At 37.5% G+C, this 23,112-nt stretch overlaps 1 protein-coding gene across 3 annotated transcripts; it reads left to right on the plus strand.

Annotated features, from left to right (window-relative positions):
• The first annotated feature begins 47 nt into the window (after positions 1-47).
• Positions 48-20,319, plus strand: kcnk6 (potassium channel, two pore domain subfamily K, member 6). Of its 3 annotated transcripts, none has more exons than XM_012968023.3 (4): positions 48-124; positions 11,171-11,484; positions 17,462-17,857; positions 18,423-18,879. In XM_012968023.3, the coding sequence occupies exons 2-4, from the start codon at positions 11,178-11,180 to the stop codon at positions 18,644-18,646; spliced, it is 927 nt and encodes a 308-aa protein (XP_012823477.1). In that variant the 5' UTR covers positions 48-124; positions 11,171-11,177; the 3' UTR covers positions 18,647-18,879.
• The last annotated feature ends 2,793 nt before the right edge of the window (positions 20,320-23,112 follow it).

The following is a 23,112-nucleotide window of genomic DNA, read 5'->3' on the forward strand; positions in this document are numbered from 1 at the left end:
ACGAAGGATATGTATGTGATGTGGCATTGGGTGGGGGAAGCAATGACAACACAAGTGGGAGGTGCTGGTGAGAGACACGTCAATTGATTGGGCGGAGTGTTTTTTATCTGGATACGACGTTGAGGTGTGTGTGTGTTTCGTCCTGTATTACTTCGCGGCTTTGTTCTGTGTAATACCACACTTGAACAGTGTATTCATCATTTTTACTGACTTTACTCCATTGTCAGGCAATAACGTGACAATTATCCAAGTCCATAGCAAATTCAGTTGCTTTGTGGTGGTTCGTCTGCGTTTTCAATAAACCTTATGGGCATTCTGAGTGTAGCAGATGTAATTCAGTGGGAAATTTAAAGGGCCCGCCACTCAAAAACCATTTTTAATAAAATTAATATAATGACATTCTAAGCAACTATCCAGCATAAGTTCATTAAGCCTTGCAAATAGTTTTAATGTTATTTGTACGTGCAATTTCTGTTGAAAGTATTCCTGACTCCTGAAACAATATAGCAGAAGCCATCTGATTAACAGACCTGGGTGACAACTGACATGCTACATTGCTTCAAGAGTCAGAACCATATATGCTCCTACAATAAAACATAAAGGATACTCTGCTATTCAGCAGTTTGAGTTTAGCACAAAAAAGTGTGGCATGCCTAGGTGGTCCCTTTCAGCTGAGGTAATAGAAATGCTTCCTGTGGAGCAATAAGGTTTCAATGCAATTTTTACTTTGTTACTTATTATAAATGTCCCTCAGTAAAGGTGCAATGTAGTCATAACCAGAAAGCAAGTAGAGATTTTTATTCTCTTAGCAAACTTTGCCTTTTAGTAAAATTTGCCTTGCAGTTATATAGGAGCTGAGAGTTGAAGTAGAAACACACATTGCACATTACTATTTTAGTAAATAGTTAACTCATCTTGCCTAAGCTATCTGCTATAAAATGTGCAAAACTCACAAGAACAAAACATTAGGGGATGACAGAGACAGTAGATCTAATTCTTGCTAAGAGGCTCAGGAGTATAGAGGACCAAGCAGAATTTGACACCAATGTTTCAGTGTTTGCGTGTTAAGTGGCTTTTGCCATGAAGCCCAGTAATTTCTAGTTACACCACTTCTTTAGACTTTCTCGTTCTCTGGAACATGTAATATGGTAGTATTGGGTCAGTGCTGCAGTGATGTCATACAAATAGATCTTTATAATGCTGTAAGCAGGCTGTGTCTGCATGGTTTCCTGGGGAAAAACAAAACAGCTACAGTATTTAACACTTTTTATAAAAATGAGTACAATAAAAAGACTCCTTTTTTTATTAAATATTTATTTTCCTATTTTGTTGCTATTATAAAGTGCTAATACAATGTTTTTTCACTGGACCTCCTCCCCCCTCTGTCTTTGTAAACAGAATAATTTGTTTAGACTTCTTTATCTCCCTTTAAACATACAAACCCTCCTTTTCTTAATCTGCAGCTTTTGAGCAGCTCATTATCAAGGGGCTTCTCAGAGGACTGGTAATTAACTTTAGACCAATGACAGATGACGAGATTAGTCGCCCAGTGATTAATCTTCTGTAGCAGTGGCGACTAATCTCCTTGAATGCATTTCTACCAGTGAGAATGTAAATCACCTGTAGGAAAACATATAAAGCTTGTGTTTTATTATATTAGGTAGAGAGCAAGTTTGGTATTAGGTTTAACACAAGCTAGTTGTTTAGTGGCCCCAGACATTTAGGGGCAGATTTATCAAAATATGAGTTTAATACATATTGTATTATTATGTACTTAATACATAAACACTCACCCTTATTCTATTCATTCCAATGGAATTTCTATGGGAGTTCTAACATTAGTAAAATAATTACTATAACATTATTTGTCGTAACAGCTAGGTTGTAATGTATGTTTTGAATACTTTTCAAAGCAGCTCTTCAGACCCACAAGATAGGGTATATACTAGATAAATATATAAAATTATAATTTAACTGCCTCAACATATGTATGCTTAAAGGACATGTAAAGCCTACATTGCCTACAATGAATATCAGTTGGGCACGTCTCCCCCACCCAAATGGCACCATTTGTACTGCATATATCCATCCGTTTGCCAGCACCATCACATTTTCCTAAAGCAAATAGCAGCTTTCACCTGGTGGCCCTTTTTCCTCTGATACATAATCAGTTACATTTAAATCTGCAAACAGCATACACACACAGACCCTTATTCAGCATACATTTCATCAAGAATACAGGCTCACACACGCAGAACTGTCTCTTATAAAAGTTCTGCTTTGTTTGAACTGAGCTCAGGAGAGTTGGTTGGGAGAAAAAAAATGAAGCAGACAGCTAGAGCTGAGTTTCTATGGGAACCAGCAATGCCATCTCTTCACTGGCTGCTAGACTGGGGGGCGTGTTTAGTAATCTGAGTTTAGAACAACTGAGCATGCCCACAAGCCAACAGCCAAAGCAAATTCCTGAGGGAGGGGGCTGAGTGGGTTACAGGAGGAGAAGGAAATCTAAAGGATTAAGGAGATGCTGCAGCCTTACTATTAACCATTGAACAACCAGTGTGGCAGGTATTAAAGATTTTAAAGAGGCTGTTCACTGATTACATTTTTTTGTGTGGGGTTTACATGTCCTTTAAAGAGATACTGACATCAGAAATGAAACCTTTTTTACAACTATCATTACATTGTCTTTGCATGAGCTTTATCATTTTGCCATAAAAGTATTTGCTGATGCTTTTCCATTCCTTATCTGATCCCCCATGTTCCTCTATGAGGGGGTGGCCATATTTGTGCAGCAGTAGGCAGTTAGTGTTAGAAGCTATAACTGACAGGCTGGGAAGGGACAGTCAGGCTGGCAAAACAGTCAGGTTTAGGAACTTCAAGCAACAATTTCATACAAAACCAGCCCTAACAGTGAAAAAAGATCAACATGACCTATAGGTATCTTTTTATGTAGATTCATAATTTGAAAAGTCGTTTTTTCATGTCAGTATCACTTTAAGTAAGGAAATCCCTGAAAGCTGACCTTCATGCAGTTGAGAAAAAAAATTAACCTATTCCTTTAAATCCTCTAACAAAAACTGATGATCTTTCCACCTAAACCTGGTGCTTCTGCCCCCTACTGATGTCATGCTCTTTAACTCGTCAACTCAGCACATTGTCCAGGGGTAATCTTTGACTCCTCATTCTACTGTACATTCTACCATCCTTACATTTGCAGTGCCAATCCTGAATTGGTCCGTAGAGAATCTTCTCTTAGTCTCTTCAATAATAAACATAAAGACTACCTTGGAGCACTGACATAACATCTGACCGAGATTGTGCACTTATGAAGCAGTAGCATCCACTATAACCTGCAACACTATCCTTCTATTTGTTTATGTAAGTTACTCGCCTCCTAAGATTGTAAGCTCTACAGCAGGGGTGTCAAACTCAATTGCACAGGGGGCCAAAATCCAAAACACGCTTTAGGTCGCGGGCCGAACAGGATAAACATTTATTGAACACACTAAAACTAAATTTTTAAAACTTTGTGCTTTTCAGCAATAATATCCAATAATATGTAATATATATATATATATAAATATACACCACTGCCCATAGTTATATAGATCCCTTAATGATACTAGACTTAAGTATATTAATAGGGTCTGGGTGAGAGGAGACTACTAGAAAGAAGGTATGATCCTCCAAAGTGCAGTAGTGCAAAACGCTCTCTATCGCTACTTTGCTCGTGCGAATAGAGCCCTCAGGGGAGCTACACAATATGAAACTAAAGTCCCGGCCGGGAACTTACTTGAAATAGGAGTGGAAAGAAACACGGGTTCCGTGCCGCTAGCTCACGCCGTTTGTTCGGCGTGGTCACTACTGCAGCGTTCCCTGCTTGTACGGATCCCTATTCAGACCACTTCTTCTTAGTGTGTTAATCACAACCAATAATATATAAAATGATCTCGCGGGCCGGATAGAATTACACGCCGGGCTGTATGTAGCCCGCGGGCCTTGAGTTTGACACATATGCTCTACAGGGTAGGAAACGCCTTCCTCTTGTTTCTTTGTACTGAAACTTGAATGTAACTGTATTTTATATTTATTTTATTGTATTATTGTATTGACTCCCGTTTGTTCTATTAATGTATTGTTCTACTGTACACAAGTAGCACTTTTTAAAAAAAAATAAATAAATAAACATACATACAAATGTGTATACACATGGATGCTTATATACACATGGCTAAGCCTGGGTTCATTGTATATGTATTCTGTGTGCAACAATCACAATCCCCCCTCTAATTAACATTGGCCTTGTGCAGCATCTACATACAGTCCACCCTCCAGTTGCTTTATAATCTCTTATCTTATCTGCATGTTCTGCATATTTGAGCTATGTGGTAAAAAACAAAGCCCACGTTTTGCTCCCACATTAGCTTACACCATGGTTACAGATATAATATTAAAACATTCTTCAATTAGTAATCTTGTAATAATATTGTAGAAGTATCTAGGACTACATATAAAATTTTACTTCAAATTTCATACTGTTTTCCTTTACCCTGATTTTTTATGGTAAGTACTTATACATTCACCTTAAATATTACTGTAAAAGCAGCTCACTTCATTAGTTACAAAGCACACCCCAGTAATGTTTGCTGTGCACATGACATTCTTCTCACTTCACATTTACACATCCAGGACATTTCACGTGCTGCACCCATCGTGTGGAATTCCCCATCCCAATACCATTGCACATTCCCACAACCTCCAGACCTTCGAATGCTCACTTAAAAAACACCTGTATATCAAATTTTACAACTTTCCCACCTTTCATACCTCCTGTATTCTTTTCCAATGCCTGACATTGCTTTCTGTGCCCGTGACAGCAAAACAGTTCTGCAAAACATAACTATGCTAGATTTGTGATATACTGAGCCTGTTGGCCTATGCCAGTGCAAGGCAGAAATGAACCAATGACATTTAAACTTATGTAACTGGTTAGAGTGCACAAGCAACCAGTGACCTGGTCCAATGGCAAAAAGGTAAGGGTGAAGCCTGGACACAATGATGTAAGCATATAGGATGTTCTCAGTATGTCAGGTTCAAAATAGGCCACTCTTGTCCCTTCAGAAAACTGATCAGAGAGACAGAAAAATGACTGATTTAACAGGTATTTTAAGTAGCTTTTACACTGGCCTTTTTACCTTTTTATGGAAAATGGATTTTCTAACACACTGAGAGCAATGTTGGTGGTTTCATAAGATTTGGACATTGAAGGTGAACAATCCCTTTCAGCTTTTTTGAAGCAGGGCCCTCTCCATATTGTCTTAGTGCTATGCAAATTTTATAGCGTGTGTCTGCTTCATTAAGATTGTTTGTTGATGTAAATTGTTATACCTTGTGCTTGTGTCTCCTAAACATCTGCTGGGTATAGAATGCTATTGTACTTAGGCCCAAGAGTATACTCTCTTGCTGGGTGGCAGGCCAATATTGTACATTCTAAAAAGGGCCCTTTTTATGTTTAAATAACTGGATTTTTATGTAATTTGTATATTTTGGTGTATTAGTTTTCTCCCATTATGCAGAGCACCAGAATATTTTGGTTCTGTAAATATATGTTAATAGCATTAAATATGGGGGAGGGGCACAATAGGCAAACATAGTAGGATTTGTGGTAAATTACTCTTTGATGACAACTGCAGTCGGTTAACTGTTACCATAAATGTTACCATTAATGTTAACTGTTACCATAATGTTTGGTATTAATGAATAGGTTACCAAAAATTGTGTGACAAAGGTATCTTGAAACCAAGAAGTCCAAAAACTGAAGATGGAGAAAACAAGTCAAATTTTTCTGGGCCTAGGCTGGGGTTTCTGAGACATGCTATAAATACTGCAGTATGCAATGTAGAATGAAAACATGTCATTGTTTTAAAAGAAATGTTGTGTTTTTGGTGCCATTTAAACATACAGTTTTTGCCAATGCAAACCAGTCAGACAAGGACGCAGCATTGAGCCATGTCAGTAACCTATACTGGCCTGTGTATATCCAGCTCAACCATACCTTGTCACGCTCACCCACAATATGGACTTAGTTCTCTAGGATTTGTTCAACAGTGTTGCAGAAGCTGCTATGATTATATCCTGCAGTGCAAGTAATAACGTACGTGGCATAGAGTTGCTTTGCCTGAACTGTTTCTCTTCTGCCTAGTTCCTCATGCCGAAACATGGAAACAAGCCAAACAAGCTACTCACTGTAGGAAAGGTGGAATACTGGAAAACACAGGAAATAAAAATACAGAATGCTATAAAGTTGATGTTGCTTAAAGAAATTTCCTGTGCCACCGATGAATACTTCTCTTTTGTGACTCCCACTGCCTGAGCAATAGCTAAGTTTCTCACCTCCCCTTTTGTTTAACTGCCTCACCCCCCCCCTCCCTCCTCCCTTTCTGAAGTACTGCTCTGTCCTCCAGTTCTGATAGCTAGCTTCAGTTCTCTGACTGTCTCGCCTTGTCTCAACTGTCTCAGGAAGTCCCGGCTTTTCCTCCAAGCTAAAGTTTCTGTTTAGAGAGTAGAAAGTTGTGGAGGGAACAAGGCAAAGAGGAAAAGCTGAACACAGTAACAAATCTGAAAGACAAAATAAACACGTCCTAAAAGAGCTCAAGCCAAGTAAGTAACTTCAAGGAAGCCATATAGTCTGGATTGAAAAGAGAGACTGCTATTTAAAGAGATTAACAGAAAGCTAACAGAGGCATCTAAGCAGGTAAGTGATATGCTTCCCTTAATGAGAATATATACCATGTTTTTCAAATGGGTTGCTTCATTTTTATTTACATGTCAACTAAACAAAAACACTTTAGTATAGGCTATGCTACAAAAAGACTGATCTGCATGGTTATACATATGAGTGCTTACTACGTGCCTGGTCATAATAAAATGAAATCTATAGACACTAATGATACAGCCCCCAAGGCCAGGTTATCATTTGGAATGTTTGCTTTGCTTTGTTTTGTTATGGAATGTTTTGCTTGGGTTTACTAAGCAATAACTTGTCTTAAGCATCTTTTAGACATTGTAGTACAGAGTGCTGCTCTCAGAGTTTGTAATTAATGAATATGTCCTTTTAATATCAGAAACACTGGCAGTTGTGCTGAGATATCCCCAATGGTTTAAGTCAGCTAAAGAGAACCTGCAACAGACACATATTGCTGTAAAGAAAAAACTTCCCACATACAAAATGGTTGTTCTCATAGGGTGCTTCTTTATTTGAAAAACAGACACAGCACTTATGTACATGACTCCAGCCATACAGGGCGAGGTCCCTTTTTTCATTGGGTCATCTACTTCTAAAAATTTGCAGAGGCATGCCACTGTTATTTTTCTTCTTAACGAATCAGCCAGAAAAGAAAGCCAAGCAAGCATTAGTAAAAAGAGATACATAACTTATACTGTTAGTTTTCTCATAACAAATTATAGCATGTAAGCCTGGCACAACACCTACTCTGCATTGTCTTCTTAAAAAAGGCCACATTAGTGATTAAGTGAACGATGTACTAAAATCTGGCAGCATTGCTAAACTCAAGGTAGACTGGGTTAGACCAGCAGGAAAGTCACCTGGATATCCCTGCTAATGTGTTTTACTTCATTCCAGATTTACAATATGTAATACATGCCACCCAATGCTTGTCTACCTCCATCTACTGCACTGGCTATAGGCCAGTAATAAGCAGGTGTGGCTCGCAAAATGTTTCCAGCATTGTTCACCAAAGTGCATCTCAGCTAGGGTTGCCACATGATCCCTTTAAAACCGTTCTCACATGGAAAAGGCTGTTTAGTAATACACATTTCAGATTGCACTGATTTCTATGCAGTTTTGAAACAAGTTTATCAATTGTTTAGTAATTAACCATGTAGCTAGGGAGCTTCTTATTGAATTAGTAAATTAAAAAAGGGGGGGAAGTGGCTTTATAGATTTCAGTGAAATGCCCTGTTACCCTGTACTCATTTGTGTGTTTGCTACAACAACACTAATACAATAGATATATAAATAAGCTCTATTGAAGCCATGGGGACAGCCATTCAAGTTGAATGGACCTACGTTTACATAGTAGTTAACAGAGAAGCTGAGAAGTCTGCAATGGTTTTGAATGCAACTTTTTGCAAAGAAAGATAAACATAAGTGTTATTCATGGCTTTGACAAACCCCCTGATATAAAATAGAATAGAATAGAAGAATAAGTAAATATTTATAGGTGTTTGATGAACTGATAAAACATAAAGGATAATGACACTTAAGGTGGCCTCAGGCTGGTGACACACTATCTATTTATCTGTGGATAAACGCTGGGAGAGATTCCACCCCTACTCTTGAATTTTTATTGAGTGCCTTCAATGCTGAATTGTCAGATAGGGGTAGAATTCTTTTGTTTCTACCTGCATATTTTATGATTCAGCTCCTAACGTTAGTAGAGAAGAGGCACACTATTTTACTGCAAAGATTGTAATTGTAACATGTATGGCCACCTTTATGGCGCTTTCCGTTAGTTTGAATTTTGCATTTTTAAGTAGTTCAAAAAATGATGCTGCCCAGAAAAGTGCTTGTACCAACCCTTGACAAGCTTGGGTAAGTAAATGGAGATGTAAATGTTAAAGTAATGTTAAGTAAAGAAGATGTTTACAGGGTAACCCTTTTGAAATAAAAAATAACAAAAGTGGTATAAAGGTGATACCTTTATACCAATTTTGTTATTTTTTATTTCAAAAGGGTTACCCTGTAAACATTTTTGACTGGCTAACACGGTACATCACCTTTTCCTGCATCTGTAAAGAAGATGTAAATGTTAAAAAAACAAATAATATATTTAGCCTTAGACTACTATTCTCTACACTTTACACTACCTTAATTTTTAATACAAGACTACCTTAATCCACCGTGTCCAGCACTTCCCCCTGGTGAAGCCCCCACCCTCCTGGAAAAAAAACCCTGCTCATGCACAGGCTGGTTCCTGCTGCCTCCAGGCATGCGCAGAAGGGCTCTCCACTCCGACAAGTTGTTGGTGTAGTGAGAGACCTGAACAGGAAGTGGGCGGAGCTTCACTCTGAACAAGGAAGGAGTGGAATAGTGCAGAATGTAACTCAGTAACCAGGTAAGAAAGAACAGAGGGACAAAGGCAAGCAATCTGGGAAGCTGTTTAGAGTAATTTTAATAATGGAAAAAAAAGGTTTACTTATTCTTTAATCCAGTTGTATATTCAACCTTATAGGGGTTATTTCAGACTATGGAGGTACCTCTGCTTTTGGCATTTAAAGGTCTTCTGCATGTTGTCACCCTAAAGGCAGCCATACACCTTTTGGGTCCTTTAGACCAATTCGGCAGCTTATCTGCCTGTGTATGGGCACCCCCGACAGGCCTACCTTAGATCTGGGCTAAAATTGGGCAGATCTTGATCAGGCAGGTTTTGTTTTCCATTTGATTGGGGACCGCATTACTGGCCCCTTTATAGGCGAGAGATTGCAGCCCTATTCTGAGCCTACAGTCAGGCATCAATTCTTAAATTAATTTTAGCTTTTGAGTTCCGTGAGAGGGTGGTCCTAGATTTCTAATTTCTAGAGCTGTGTCCTTTTGCTTAGCAGACATTGCTCTAATAATTGATGTTTGTGTTGTTATGAATGATGCCTTTTTCTTTCCAGCTGCCAGAAGTTTTATGAACAGGGCTTCTCAGACTACACCTTTATGGCAAACAAGGGATTCTTGTGACATTCCAGTAGCATGCAATTCAGTTGCTTTAAACTTGCCAAGATTAGCTTTTCTTTTACATACTACATACAAAATATTTAACTTGAGTTATTTAATCATATTTGGCTATAGTCTTCTCCATTAAATTACATCCTGTAGATTAAAAACGGCTTAGAGACTAGAGGGCACATTTATCAAAGTACGACAGGTACAAAATATTAAAAATTAGTATTTGGTCGTACTGTGTGTATTTTGCGTGACTTTTTTTGTACTTTGCGACAAAATTTGTGCAACAAAATTGTATTGTCGTGCTGAGTATGAAAGTTTCGTATTCATTCAACCTTCGGTATCGTGACTTTCCTTGGGCCAGGTTGGAGCTGCAGAGTGCCATTGAGCCCTATGGGAGGCTTCCAAAATCATGCACAGAAGGATCAAAGTCGGAAAGGTTTTCCCGCCGTTTACGATTGTTCGATACAAACATTTTGTAACTTTCGGATCGCCAATATGATATTATCGTGACTATTCTGATTTTTTCGTAAGCATTTTCATGATATTTACGATCATCAGAAATTATCATATCTAATACGCATTTTTCCCATTTCGGGATTTGAACTCTTACTTTGATGAATGTGCCCCTAGGTTTTGTTTTTTTATATAAATAATACATTTTCACTCAGTATGGCACAATTGCTTTATTTTTTATTAAAATACACTTAAATTCAATTAAAGGAGATACAAAAGCCTTAAAAAAAAAAAGAGTATGTTTTGAAATGCTTTGAATGTAAGTTAACTGAATTTTAGGAGGCAGCGGTATTGGGTGGTAGGTATCACTAAACATAAGGTTACAAACACCTTATAAAGGATGCACATTATGGAGCCATTTTTAAGATGTTAATATTTTACACAGCCATCATAATAGTAGCTGCATGCCCTGTACACTTCAAAAACCTGTGTTGCTTGATGTTTCTTATCAGTGATCGCTGATTATGCCATGAATACTTCAGTGCACCAGTTCTATTGAGGAGGGACTGAGTAATAATTACATTGGGTGTGCTTGGTTTGTTACTCGGAGCTCTCCCTCCTATAAACTGTCTTATCTGTGGAATGGTAATTTGTCAGCTTCTCCTCTGATCAGTAGAACCAGTACATGCTTTATTTGTACCAGGAACCTAAAAAGTGAAACTGGTTTAATTTTATTCTGTAGTGCATATATATTAATTAAAATAATAAAAGTATTTCAACACAATACCTAGTCCTAATCCCTAATTTTTAACATGGCTATACTGCCATTTTAATATACCTTGCCCTGTATGGATTTCTGTTTCCATGCCAGATTTTCCACTTTAGCAGATACCTTAGAGTGTTGTAAACTAGGTTTATATTAGTACTGGCAGTAGCAAACATTTTGAAATAAAATCCAGTATTTTCTTTTTATTTTCATAGCCCTGTCATGAAGTTTTGGCTGCTACTCACGCTACTTGTGTGTGCCTATGTGATCTACCTCTTGCTGGGTGCCCTGGTGATTTCAGTCATTGAGTCACCATATGAGGCCAGTCTGCGGGATGAACTGAGACAACTGAAAAGTGTCTTTCTTAATGAGAGCCCATGTGTTAATGTTAGTAGCCTGGAAGCCTTCTTGGAAAAAATAATCAATGCCAACAAGTATGGAGTGTCTGTCCTGCACAATGCTTCCAATGACAGCAAGTGGGATATTGCATCTTCTATGTTTTTTGCCAGTACTTTGGTGACCACTGTAGGTAAGTATTGGGCCAACTGTGTTTGAAAAGTAAATGTATAAAATGCAAAAACACACCCTAAAGAATAAATCAAATGCCTAGGTGTCAGTAATGCAGAGTTAGTAATTTTACAACTCTGCAGGTCTTTTCAACAACACCCAAGTGTATTCATTGGTTCAAAAACCAGACGTTTCGGTCAGTGACTCTAGGGAAGAAACCAAACAGTGCTTATTGTGTACCCTTGAGAAAGGACACAGTCAGTGAATGAAACGTGAGGTTCCTGAACCAATAGATACACTTTGTTTTTGTTGAAAGGAACTGCAGAGTGCTGTACTTTGTAAAAACACACACACACATATATATATATATATATTATGATGTACATAATGTACTCCTGTTGTACAATATAAGAATATTTTACTGAGGAGTTCCATGACCATATGAAGGCACAAGGCCAAAGGCTAAATGCTTTTAATTCAGGTTATGAAACTCCGAGCTGACTTTTAATATCCTCTTATTTTACAAGGGGTACGTTATTATAATACACAAGTTTCAGTTTCTTATGTCTATTTTTGTTTTTTCATATTTAACAAAAATCTTTGTTAAAAAAAAAAAAACTTTCTGTCTACACGTGCTATTGTTGTAATCTGTAGAAGGGGTTTATAGGGAAAATAGATAATATATTATTAAAGGAATATAAATGAAAATAATCCCTATTAGGAAGGGGTTGATGTCCCTCCCGTTTAGAGAAGTGAACTAATTTAATTAATTTAATGATCAGTCCCATGTAGAAGCAAAGGCCCCTAAAGACAAAGAAATTGGTAGGGGGCTAAAGGGTCATTTCCTTGTAGGAATAACATGATGTAATTAAATGATTCCAGCAAACTCTGTTATTAAGAACATTAGTTAGATTATTAGATGTGGGGTTAATCCTTTCCAAACCAGAAATCCTAGTAAACTAAAGTTCCCTGAAATGAAACAAAATCCAGTGGCAATGAAGCATATTAATGCAGCTTTGCAAAGCCCTCTGCCCCCTCCACCCACACACCATTAACTCTTGTCTGTGCAGCCTTTCTCTCTCATAAATAACTTTTGGCAATTGGTGACACAAACAGCACTTGGCATGGCAATATCAGTGTTCCAATTGCTTCTTGGCTAAAGAAAGAGAACAGTATTTATATATTGTGCTAAATAAACCCATGTTTATCCCCTCAGGACTTTCTGAAACATTAAGATCTTAAACTGTTCAATCATCTCCTTGTGTACAGGCAAAACAGCTTAGCTGTACAGTTTCATAATAGTATTAGGGAGTGTAAACACTGAAAGCCATATGATATCCTGACCTGCAGAGACCAGCATGTACTCAGAGCTATGACATGCATGTGTGCCAGCCTACCCTAAAATACCTTTGAGGCTGTGACCTGTTAAAGTCAGTTCTTGTCGGAATAAAGGGCTAGCAGAGGACTTTAGATATATGGAAATATATGTTTGTTTAATAAATAGTCCCTCTTTGAATGTGCGCCTGTGTTACTATTTATATATATTAACACTTAGGTAAAGCTTGTTTTCCGGCTGGACAAAAGTTTCTGGTACAGTATTCCAGAAGTTAATCTATTGTTCTTATTGCTTAGTCTTTGACTGTTAGGGTAATGTCCCACAGGAAGATTAGTCCCCCACCTTAGCAGATATATACTAATCACTCCGTGGGACATTACCCTTAATCATTTACCTGTTAGCAGAAAACTGCACTGGCCTGGGGTACATGCAAGCGATCCTTTCTTCCCTTCGTCCTTCCTGGGGCCAACAAATGCGCAGTAGATTGTTAAATTCTGCTTTTCACTCTACTGTGCATGTGCACCCGGTGTAAAGAAAGAAACTGGCTCATATGTACCTTGGGCTGGTGCTGTTTTCTGCTAACTGGCACTAATGAATATCTTCAAATGGATAAATAAACATTAAGAATGCATAACACATTTATCATGACATAAAATGTTGCTGCAGCTAAGAATACTACCTTAGACGGCACAAAGTCCTTTATTTTAATTTTTAATGTACTCTGTTAAACATTTAAATAAAATGTTTGGTTGTCCGTGAAACACAAAAGATCCAGTTCAGAGTACTATAAAGTACTATAATCATGTTTGTTGATCACTTTTGCATGCATTGTTGAATATGGAAGCAGCATGAGTGCATTTTTGAGCAATTTAAAGTTGTAAACCAAAATGTAATCAAAGGCAGTATGTTTGCTCAGTAGCAGTAACCCATAGCAACCAATAATATGTTTGCTTTTAATCAGGTGACCAGAAATGCTACCTGCTGATTGGTTGCTATTGCTTACTGCTCCTGGGAAAACTTAGTGCCCTTTATTACATAACCCTATTGGTGTTTTACTTGCAGCTATTCTCAGGATCATTAATGGCAAGGAATTTTGTGGTGTTTTATCACTGCAACAAAACTTCACGTGTGCATTACTCTTACAATTCATGTGGTATTTTTGCTGATTACACATGCTGACTATATGAAAAGGTTTGTTGGTATAAGTACTGTGTTAGCCATGCCTAAACTCAGATATTGCATAACTTTCAAGGGCTACAATTCAAAGTTGCCATGGGTAATATACGGATTATTATACAGTCAGTGGCTGGCAAGCAACATGTTGCTCACCACCACAATTGATAGTTCACCACCTCCAATAGTTTTAGAGACGGTGCTTATTTTTAATTACTAGTTTAAAAAACAAGAGCACAGAAAAAATGAAAGTACTTTATATCCATTTAAATTTAATGTATTAATACGGTGAAAAGAATGTGTTTGATTCAGATATACTACTGCTTTATATAAATAAGTGCCATGTAGCCATTGGGACAGCCATTGAGTAGAACAAAAAGGAACTAGTTTACATAACTACATATTTAACAGGCACTTTACACAGAGATTTTTAACATTAGTCCCTGATGCTGAGAAGCTTACAGTAGTACAGGGCAAATACCAAGGTTATAGATATATGAAAACTAAGTTTTTAAGAATATTTATCTATTTACTAACTCCTAAGCTTACCCACATTAAACTTTAGGCTGGGTTTCTAAGAGAATCTAGGACATGTAATAGGCTTTCTTCACACCTTAACTGGCCTTCAGTCTGTAACCTTTATTTTTTTTAGTAAGCTGGCTTCAGTAAGTTAATTAGTTTGACAGTATACAAGTAGTAAGGCCATTAGTCACACGACTCTGTATTCTAGTGCTACAATTAAATCCTAAATCACATATTTAAATCCTAAAACACATATTTATCTTTAAATCCTAAAACATATATTTACCTTTGCAAAAGATCACATTATAAAAAGATGTATGCATTTATTTCTGTGGTTAGAAACTAGATCTGATTTGTATTTACTAAGGAGGCTGTGGTATGGAGTTTTCCTGACACCCTCATTTCCTGCCCTTTATTACCATAGCAAACAAAATATGTGACTGGTGTAATGGAAATTAGCTTGCTGCTGTTGAAACATACAATAAAGTCATTCATGGAAATTATTCGGCGTTTAAGCATTTGTTTTGCTTAAAATGTGCAATTATCAATAGTGCCAAAGGTCTTGGGATTGTCTAGCACCTTACTGCAAGTGGTATAGATAACACGCTAAAATGAAAGTATTAGCATGCGTGAATGTATGTGTTTCTCTTACAATTAACTTTATTCTAACACCAATAGTGTTAACTAACAAACCAGTAAGACAAATGCTAAATAGCGCTGATTCTCGTCCTGCAGGCCAAGAATCAGCCTGTACACTGGCAGCAGCCTTTCCCAGTGCCAGCATCTGGAGCCATTGCATGTGCCTGGGTGCAGGCACACAGAGCAGATTTCAGCACAGAAACATGCAAGCTCAGAAAACAGGCTGATGCCAGCTTAGTGGCCAGTTCTCGGCCTGCGGTCTATCCCATGTGACATTAGCCTAAGGGCAATGGCACACAGGGAGATTAGTTGCCCATGGGGTAAATATCAGCTACCGTGGGTAACAAATCTCCCCAAATTACCTTCCCTCCGGCAATAAAGTGAATTGCTTATGGAAAGGCATACATGGTGCTTTATTTTCCGAGGTTGCACAAGAAATTCCGGGAAACGTTGGAAACTAATTGCTGAATAAGCCTCCCCACCAGGGATTCGTTTTATTACCAGTTGGAAGGCATTTCAGGCAAATTAGTTGCCCACTGTAGCCAAGATATAACTGCAGGCGACTAATCTCCCCATGTGCCCTAAGGGTCACTTTTTAAAAATTGATATGTCGAGTGCTAATCACTTCTTTGAGTTAACTTTTCAATCAATAACCCCTCTCTTGTAATAACATCCCCAGCTCTGCACACTTTCATGCTATTTGTCTATGTCCCTTTGCTATGCCTACCTGCAAGCCCAGCACTAAGTTTAGGAATCTCTGCATTTGCCAGGAGCTAATATTTTTTTTGGCATTAAGACTCAGCACTTTCATATTGTGTAAGGATAAATTTTAAATTTACTTGAATAATCCACAGTATACATTCTTTTGGCTTCTGAATTAAACAAGCTCACTTTATTTGGATTGTAAAGCTAAAGATATTATAATACCATTAGCATTTATCTATTAAACATACCTTTGTCAGACCGATGTTCCGTCTACGCTATCATTGCAACAAAATGTCTTGTTTTTTTCCTCATTAGCAGATTAGAGCTTTAGTTATTGTAAAGACCCCAGAACAATGTCTGCCTTTTAATAAAATATGTGCTGTTTGCAGATTTGTTTCTGAAATATTTTTAAGACTAAGCACTTGTGTGGTTTTACCCTTTGCTCTTCATTGTGAAGCTTCTCTATTTTTAAAATAGCTGCCCTGTGACACACAATGTGACTACAGGTTATATGCCAGTCAGTTAGGCTGCTGATATGACATGATGACGACCAAGGCTTTGAGTCTCTTCCATGTGTGTACTGATATCATTCAATAAAGAAAAAAATAGTTTTTTTTACTCTAATATCTTGCTGATCATGGGGATAACTGAATATTTCTAACAGTAGAATTGGTACTGCAAGTATAATGAAAAAGCAACAATCCATTTGTGTGTAACTGCAGTGGGGCGTATTTGCTCCTGTGTTGGTGAGTCCCAGAATGAAGGTGCACAATGATCATGTTTGTGAATGATATGTGCAGTTTAAAAAGAAGTGATATAAAGCTTTCAATATAAAGTCTTTATTGCTAAATGGTTACAGTTCTTCTAAGCAGCACTAATAATCCAATAAATAATAATAAATCCCTGTTGTGTGCATAAATATCTCAGATGCACACAGGGCTAGAGAGCAAAAATAATATCTACTGGTGTTGTTTTACTGATTCTACACCAACACCAGGGGGCACATTTACTAATCCACGAATCCAAATGGGACTTTTTCATATTTTTTTCGATTTTTTCGTAAATTGTTGCAACTTTTTCGTAGCCATTACGACTTGCGCAAATTGTTGCGACTTTTTCGTAGCCGTTACGATTTGCTCATATATTGTTGTGACTTTTTCGTATTGAGCGCTTGTAAACGGCGAGCAAACCTTTCAGACTTTGCATGATTTTGGAAGCCTCCCATAGGACTCAATGGCACTCTGCAGCTCCAACCTGGCCCAAGGAAAGTCACGATACTGAAGCTTGAATGAATCCGAAACTTTCGTACTCGGTGCGGCGGCTACGAAAAAGTCACGACAATTTGCGCAAATCGTAATGGCTACGAAAAAGTTGCGACAATTTACGAAAAAGTCGTAACGGCTACGAAAAAGTTGTGACAATTTACGAAAAAATCGCAAAACACCGATCATTACGAAAAAAACGCATTCGGGCGCTTTTCGGACGTTCGTGGATTAGTAAATGTGCCCCCAGGTGTTAAACTCTTTCTCTTTTATGTTTAGGAATATGACACCAAAATACAAATTTACAAAATAGATCACTAATATTTTGAATCTAACTAATAACTTTTTATATTCTTCTATAGGTTATGGATACACCACCCCCTTAACAGACTCTGGCAAAGCATTCTGCATTTTCTATGCTCTGATTGGAGTGCCATTCACTATGTTGGTCCTTAGCTCATTTGTCCAGCGCCTGATGGTCATGTTTACCCACAAGCCAATACACTACTTGCAGGTGCAACGAGGTTTTGACCGTAAGATGGTCACTCAGCTTCACTTTTTTTTCCTGTTAATTCTAGTTTTGGTTTTCTTCCTCATCATTCCGTCCGCAATTTTTAACACCATAGAAACAACATGGAGTTTCCTGGATGCTTTTTACTTCTGTTTTATTTCCCTCTGCACCATCGGGCTAGGGGACTATGTCCCAGGAGAGCAGAATGACCAGTGGCTCCGGAAGCTCTACAAGGTGTCTGTGGCCTGTAAGTACTGACTGCTGGATGAGATATGAGTTTGTTGGGTGTTTATACAGACTTTGTTACAGGTCAAGAGCTCCGTAAAATATTGGTTAATGTATCCAGTGCATTTTATGGAGAAACAAGGGCTCTACAAAAGATCTTTTTCTCCAGGGTTTTCCATCATCCAACTAGCACCCACACCAAAGCAATTGGTGCTGTTTTGTTTTAGGGAATATTCCTTTTTTGTACAATACTGTTTTTTTCTAGAAATTAAAAGCTTTCTGCCTAAAACCCAGTGAGTAAGTAATCAGTGCCCAAAAACCTATGTGATTTACCTTTGTGTCCCCTAAAATCCATGCCCAGCTTATAATAAATCTGCTCCTTAGCAGAAGCAACAAGCACATGGGTAGTTCTCTATTCAAGGCACAAGCATTATTTTGTGCTATTTTTGGGAAAATAGTAATAAATATATGCCATGTGTGCCTTACCTGTCCAAAACCTGTCCAACATTTTCCTTTATGGAAAAATCACAGAAACAGAATGATTTGTATGATCTCACCTACCAAATTTTTCATGTATTTGCCCACAGTCTACCTGTTTATTGGCCTCATGGCCATGCTGCTGATTGTACAAACATTCCACAAAGCTGCTGATCTTCATGGACTGACTGACATCTTCTACCTTCCTCGTCTGCAAGATCAAGATGACCAGGAACCCATCTTGGAAACAACTGACTACTCAACAAGAGACTTGGAACCAAAAAGGCCACTTGCCTCAGAATCCCAACCGGACTACTCTTCTATCAATCGGTAACACCAGCTGGTGGCCAGAAACTTTCTATTGTTGCCTTTCAAGATTAATTGGATTGCTAACCTGTGTTATAAATAATGGATGTGCAGTCTTCATCCTGGATCTATTATTGGTAATAAAAAAATCACTATCTTTGTTGAGCATTGATAGTTGCTGAATTGAGCCTCTGTAACTTTATCAGCCTAATACAAGTAAAGTAACATTTCTTTAAATATAGCATGTTTCATATAAAAAAACAGATACCACTTGTCATTGATTTAACAAAACATCTTTTACATAATACTAATACAGACCTGCTCCTGCTAGCTTACCTTTATAAATCGGGAAATGTAATAATGGGTGCACAGTTAAATTTGGTCTGCTAGGCCAAATAAGCTATTCAGGTATTTAGGTAGTTTCTTCACATTGCAATAGGCCAATGAATGGTAACTGCTGATTGGTTACGGTCTTAGGGGTTGATTCACTAAAGTGTGTTAAAACGAGCGCTATTTATAACATGAGTTAAAAATTTTATCGTGTCTTATTTTTCGCGACTTACCGCACGATTCACTAAAATGATACTTGCGTTAATTTAGACGCGATGCTGTTTGCGTTATTTAAGTCGCAAAGACTATTTTTACGCAACGCGCACTAATTAACGCAGCACGCCATATTAGCCATACACATACCATTACGTTCGTAAGACTACTTTTTTTGAAAATGACCATTTCCCTGCAAACTAGAGGCTACATCACTCTAGGGCCAACACATACTTGAATAAATCCCACTGCAAAGTCCTTATTGTGTTGCCAAAAGCTCATGAACTGTACTTTTCTATAATTACCACCTGCCCCAAGTAGGTGTTATTTTTCGCACAGACTAATGCGATATTTAGCACGTTTAATGCTTCATATGTATTTGTGAATCATACGTTAATACTATTTCTATTCGCTAATTAACGCATTCGCTTGCACACTATTTAACGCACGCAATATGTGACTTGACACCTGCGATAATACTTTAGCGAATCACCCGGTTTTTTTCCGCGTCAATTTTAATGCAAAAGAGCATGCAATAACACTTATCGACCTTTAGTGAATCAACCCTTTAGTCTCTTAAAAAAGAAAACAAATAATTTAGATGAGTAATTTGTTAAAGGTGAGCCAGTGATAGGAATTATTAAATATTCATTTCTTAACCTTGATTCTTGTTCCTGGACTACTGTACCCACAAACCAAATTTGTTGAATTTAGCAGAGCAGTGTGATTGGACGTTTTTTATAACTTGTGCCTACTGTACTATTGGTGCAGTGCTCTCATCCTAGTTAGAGGACCTATAATATAACAACTAGGGGAACCTAAACCGAAAAACAGTTATTGACCAAAATATTTTATTTTTTATAATAAGTTGAAAAAATAATCAGGGATTTTCATATTAATATTTTATGACTGCAGTTTAATAAATGTGTTGGCAGATAGGCATCTGGCCAGTTCATGTTTTTTTTTGTTTCAGCGAATGCAAAAGAATGGATAGTGCTCAAAGTAAATATTTTTTTGAAAGTTTAAAACGCAAATTGCTTAGCTGTAGCACAATCCTTTAGGCTTACATTATTCAGTATGTAATGAATGCTTTTCACAAGTAATTTATTATACCTTGTAAAGTATGAAATAAATGTGTTTTTAAAAAAAAAAAAAAAAGTAAATGACTCCCTTTTCTTGCCTTTGTTTTCTTCTATGAAGGATTTACTGTACTAGCACTTTCAGCCCTGCACATGTTCTGAAGTGTCTGGCCACAGTAGTTTTTTCATGTCATAACCCTCCTGTAATTTTGTAATTCCCCAATAACAAGGTTCCTTAACCGTTTTCAATTAGGATCCAAATTGTGACTTTTGGTATAACAGCATGTTGTCTGTCATTCGTCTAACCATTGTGTGGTAAATGGCTTTCCATAATGTCAGTAACATCCCTGATGCCACATGCTTTAAGGAAAGGTATTTTTCAGTCTATTTGGTAAACAATGTAATACCAGTAAACCAGTCCCATTTCATTTAGATCTGATCATGTAATTGCAGTAACTAAAAGTGGCCATACACTGTAAGATCCTGATATGCCTACCTATAGGCCAAAACAATAGAATTAGAACAGTTTGGGGACTACATCAACGAGCCGATGCGGTCCCCGATCCGAGGGAAAAATCAAACCTGCCAATCGAGATTCTCAGACCAGAAGTCGGTCGGGGAGGCCCTACGGTGTTGCCCATAGACAGGCAGATAAGCTGCTGAATTGGTCTAAAGGACCTATATCAGCAGCTGAAATCAGCCCCTTAAGGCACACCCTACATGCTTTGGAACTGCAGTCTCATCAGAAGGTTGTCTTCTCATCTTATTTATAAAGAATTTCATGTGATAGTAATGGTAGAGAAATGTTTATGGATTTGACCTTCCTGGCAGTGGTTCTCATATAAAAAAAAAATGAAAATCTGTTTCTATAGTTACAATTAGCCTGCAAATACTTGCCTGCACCATATTAATATGTGCATTGCTGTACTACCTGCACACAAAAATTAGTAACAAACATCTGGAATAAAAAAAATTATGAAGACAAAACAGCAGCTACTTCTGTGTATAAGGGGCAAGAAAATCAACTTACTATATTTAAAGGAACCCAAGCTCTTATAAATGAAAAAACTCTTTTATAAAAGTCTGAACATTGCAGGACATTTCTCTACAGAGACGCATACTCTTGTAGTAGAAACATGCTTACTTTCTAGGTTTAGAGAGTTCTAATATAAGTGCTGTGATTATAATTAATGTATGGTAATGACTAGGAACCTAAGGTTAACTAAATCTAGTGTATGTTGATCTGTTAATCCCTCCTAAAACTAGACTGTGCAACCTTTAATTATTGTTAGATACAGGATCTTTTATCTAGAAAAAAAAAAGAATATATCTACTGCTAAACTGCCCCTTTTTTCGCGACGGCAACGAAAAAGTCGCGGAAAATATACGAAAAAGTTGCGACGGCGACTAAAAAATTGCTAAAATACCGTTCATTACGAAAAAACACATTCGGATGCCTTCGGACCATTCGTGGATTCGTAAATCTCCCCCTAAGGGGCACATTTACTAATCCACGAACGTCCGAAAAGCGTCCGAATGCGGTTTTTTCATAATGATTGGTATGTTGCGATTTTTTCGTAAATTGTCACAATTTTTTCGTAGCCAATATGACCTTTTCGTAAATTGTGGCGACTTTTTTGTAGCGTTACGATTTGCGCAAATTGTCGCAACTTTTTCGTAGCCGTCGCGCCGAGTACGAAAGTTTCGGATTCATTCAAGCTTCAGTATCTTGACTTTCCTTGGGCCAGGTTGGAGCTGCAGAGTGCCATTGAGTCATATGGGAGGCTTCCAAAATCATGCAAAGTCTGAAAGTTTTGCCCGCCGTTTACGAGCGCTCAATACGAAAAAGTCGCGACAACATACGAGCAAATTGTAACGGCTACGAAAATGTCGCAACAATTCGCACAAGTTGTAATGGCTACGAAAAAGTCATAACGGTGATGAAAAAATCGCAAAAAATACGAAAAAGTCGCAAAATGTTTGTTTCCAATCCGATTTTTCCCATTAGGATTCAGATTCATGGATTAGTAAATGTGCCCCTAAGTGTTGCATTCATTGTTCTGCATACAGCTGGCTGAAAAAAAGCCAGTCACTGATTGGTTGCTGTGGGTTACTCATACTCATGCTTTTCGTGTACAAAAATCTATTCCATGTGTCTGTAGCCTGAATAAATACTCCACGTGGCAGTAGCCTATGAGTGAAGCTTCACAGGTGTTCTACTTTTGCGTTTATTATTATTATACTATATTTGTATAATGCCAACATAGGCCACAGAGCTTTAGAACACTTTATACTGATTGACATATATATACATATTTTTATTATAGCAGCATCATTAGTGATCCATCACTTTTTCAGAATATATACTTTATTTCTTGGCATTATGTTATAATAAAGGCATCTGGTGTCTCTGTAAGGGTTTTTTTGTAAATGTGAGCAATTAAATGCAAAGAGAAGAATATTTATCCCACAGAAAATAATTACCCCAATTTCTCATTTTTAAAATTACCATTACATATTGCCACGTGTTTTAGAATGTTTTAGTTTAATACCCCCATGATATACAGTATGTTTTGGTAAAAGGTTCCTTTAATTGCAATATAATACCTTAAACTGCATTGCTATTGTATTGACATTAATCTGACAGTGTAATCTTCTCTTTGTGTAACATATGAGGATTTGCCGAGCAAAGACCATTTCCTGTGAATTGTCCAGTAAGTTAAAGTTTAATATGAGACAGGTGACAGCTGTCAGCAACAATAAGGAAATTAGTTTTTGACACATAGAAAATGTGTGTGAAATAACCACAAATATGCGGTTTTCAAATTCACATGTGACTTAAACATAGGAATACCAGATATCTTTTACTTCA

Source organism: Xenopus tropicalis, chromosome 8, assembly GCF_000004195.4.
Source record: "Xenopus tropicalis strain Nigerian chromosome 8, UCB_Xtro_10.0, whole genome shotgun sequence".
NCBI classification, from domain to species: domain Eukaryota; kingdom Metazoa; phylum Chordata; class Amphibia; order Anura; family Pipidae; genus Xenopus; species Xenopus tropicalis.

Coding starts and splice junctions, on each gene's coding strand:
- kcnk6 (XM_012968023.3), top strand. CDS start 11,178: ATGAAGTTTTGGCTGCTACTCACGCTACTTGTGTGTGCCTATGTGATC. Junction 11,485..17,461: donor TACTTTGGTGACCACTGTAG/GTAAGTATTGGG, acceptor ATTCTTCTATAG/GTTATGGATACACCACCCCC. Junction 17,858..18,422: donor CTACAAGGTGTCTGTGGCCT/GTAAGTACTGAC, acceptor ATTTGCCCACAG/TCTACCTGTTTATTGGCCTC.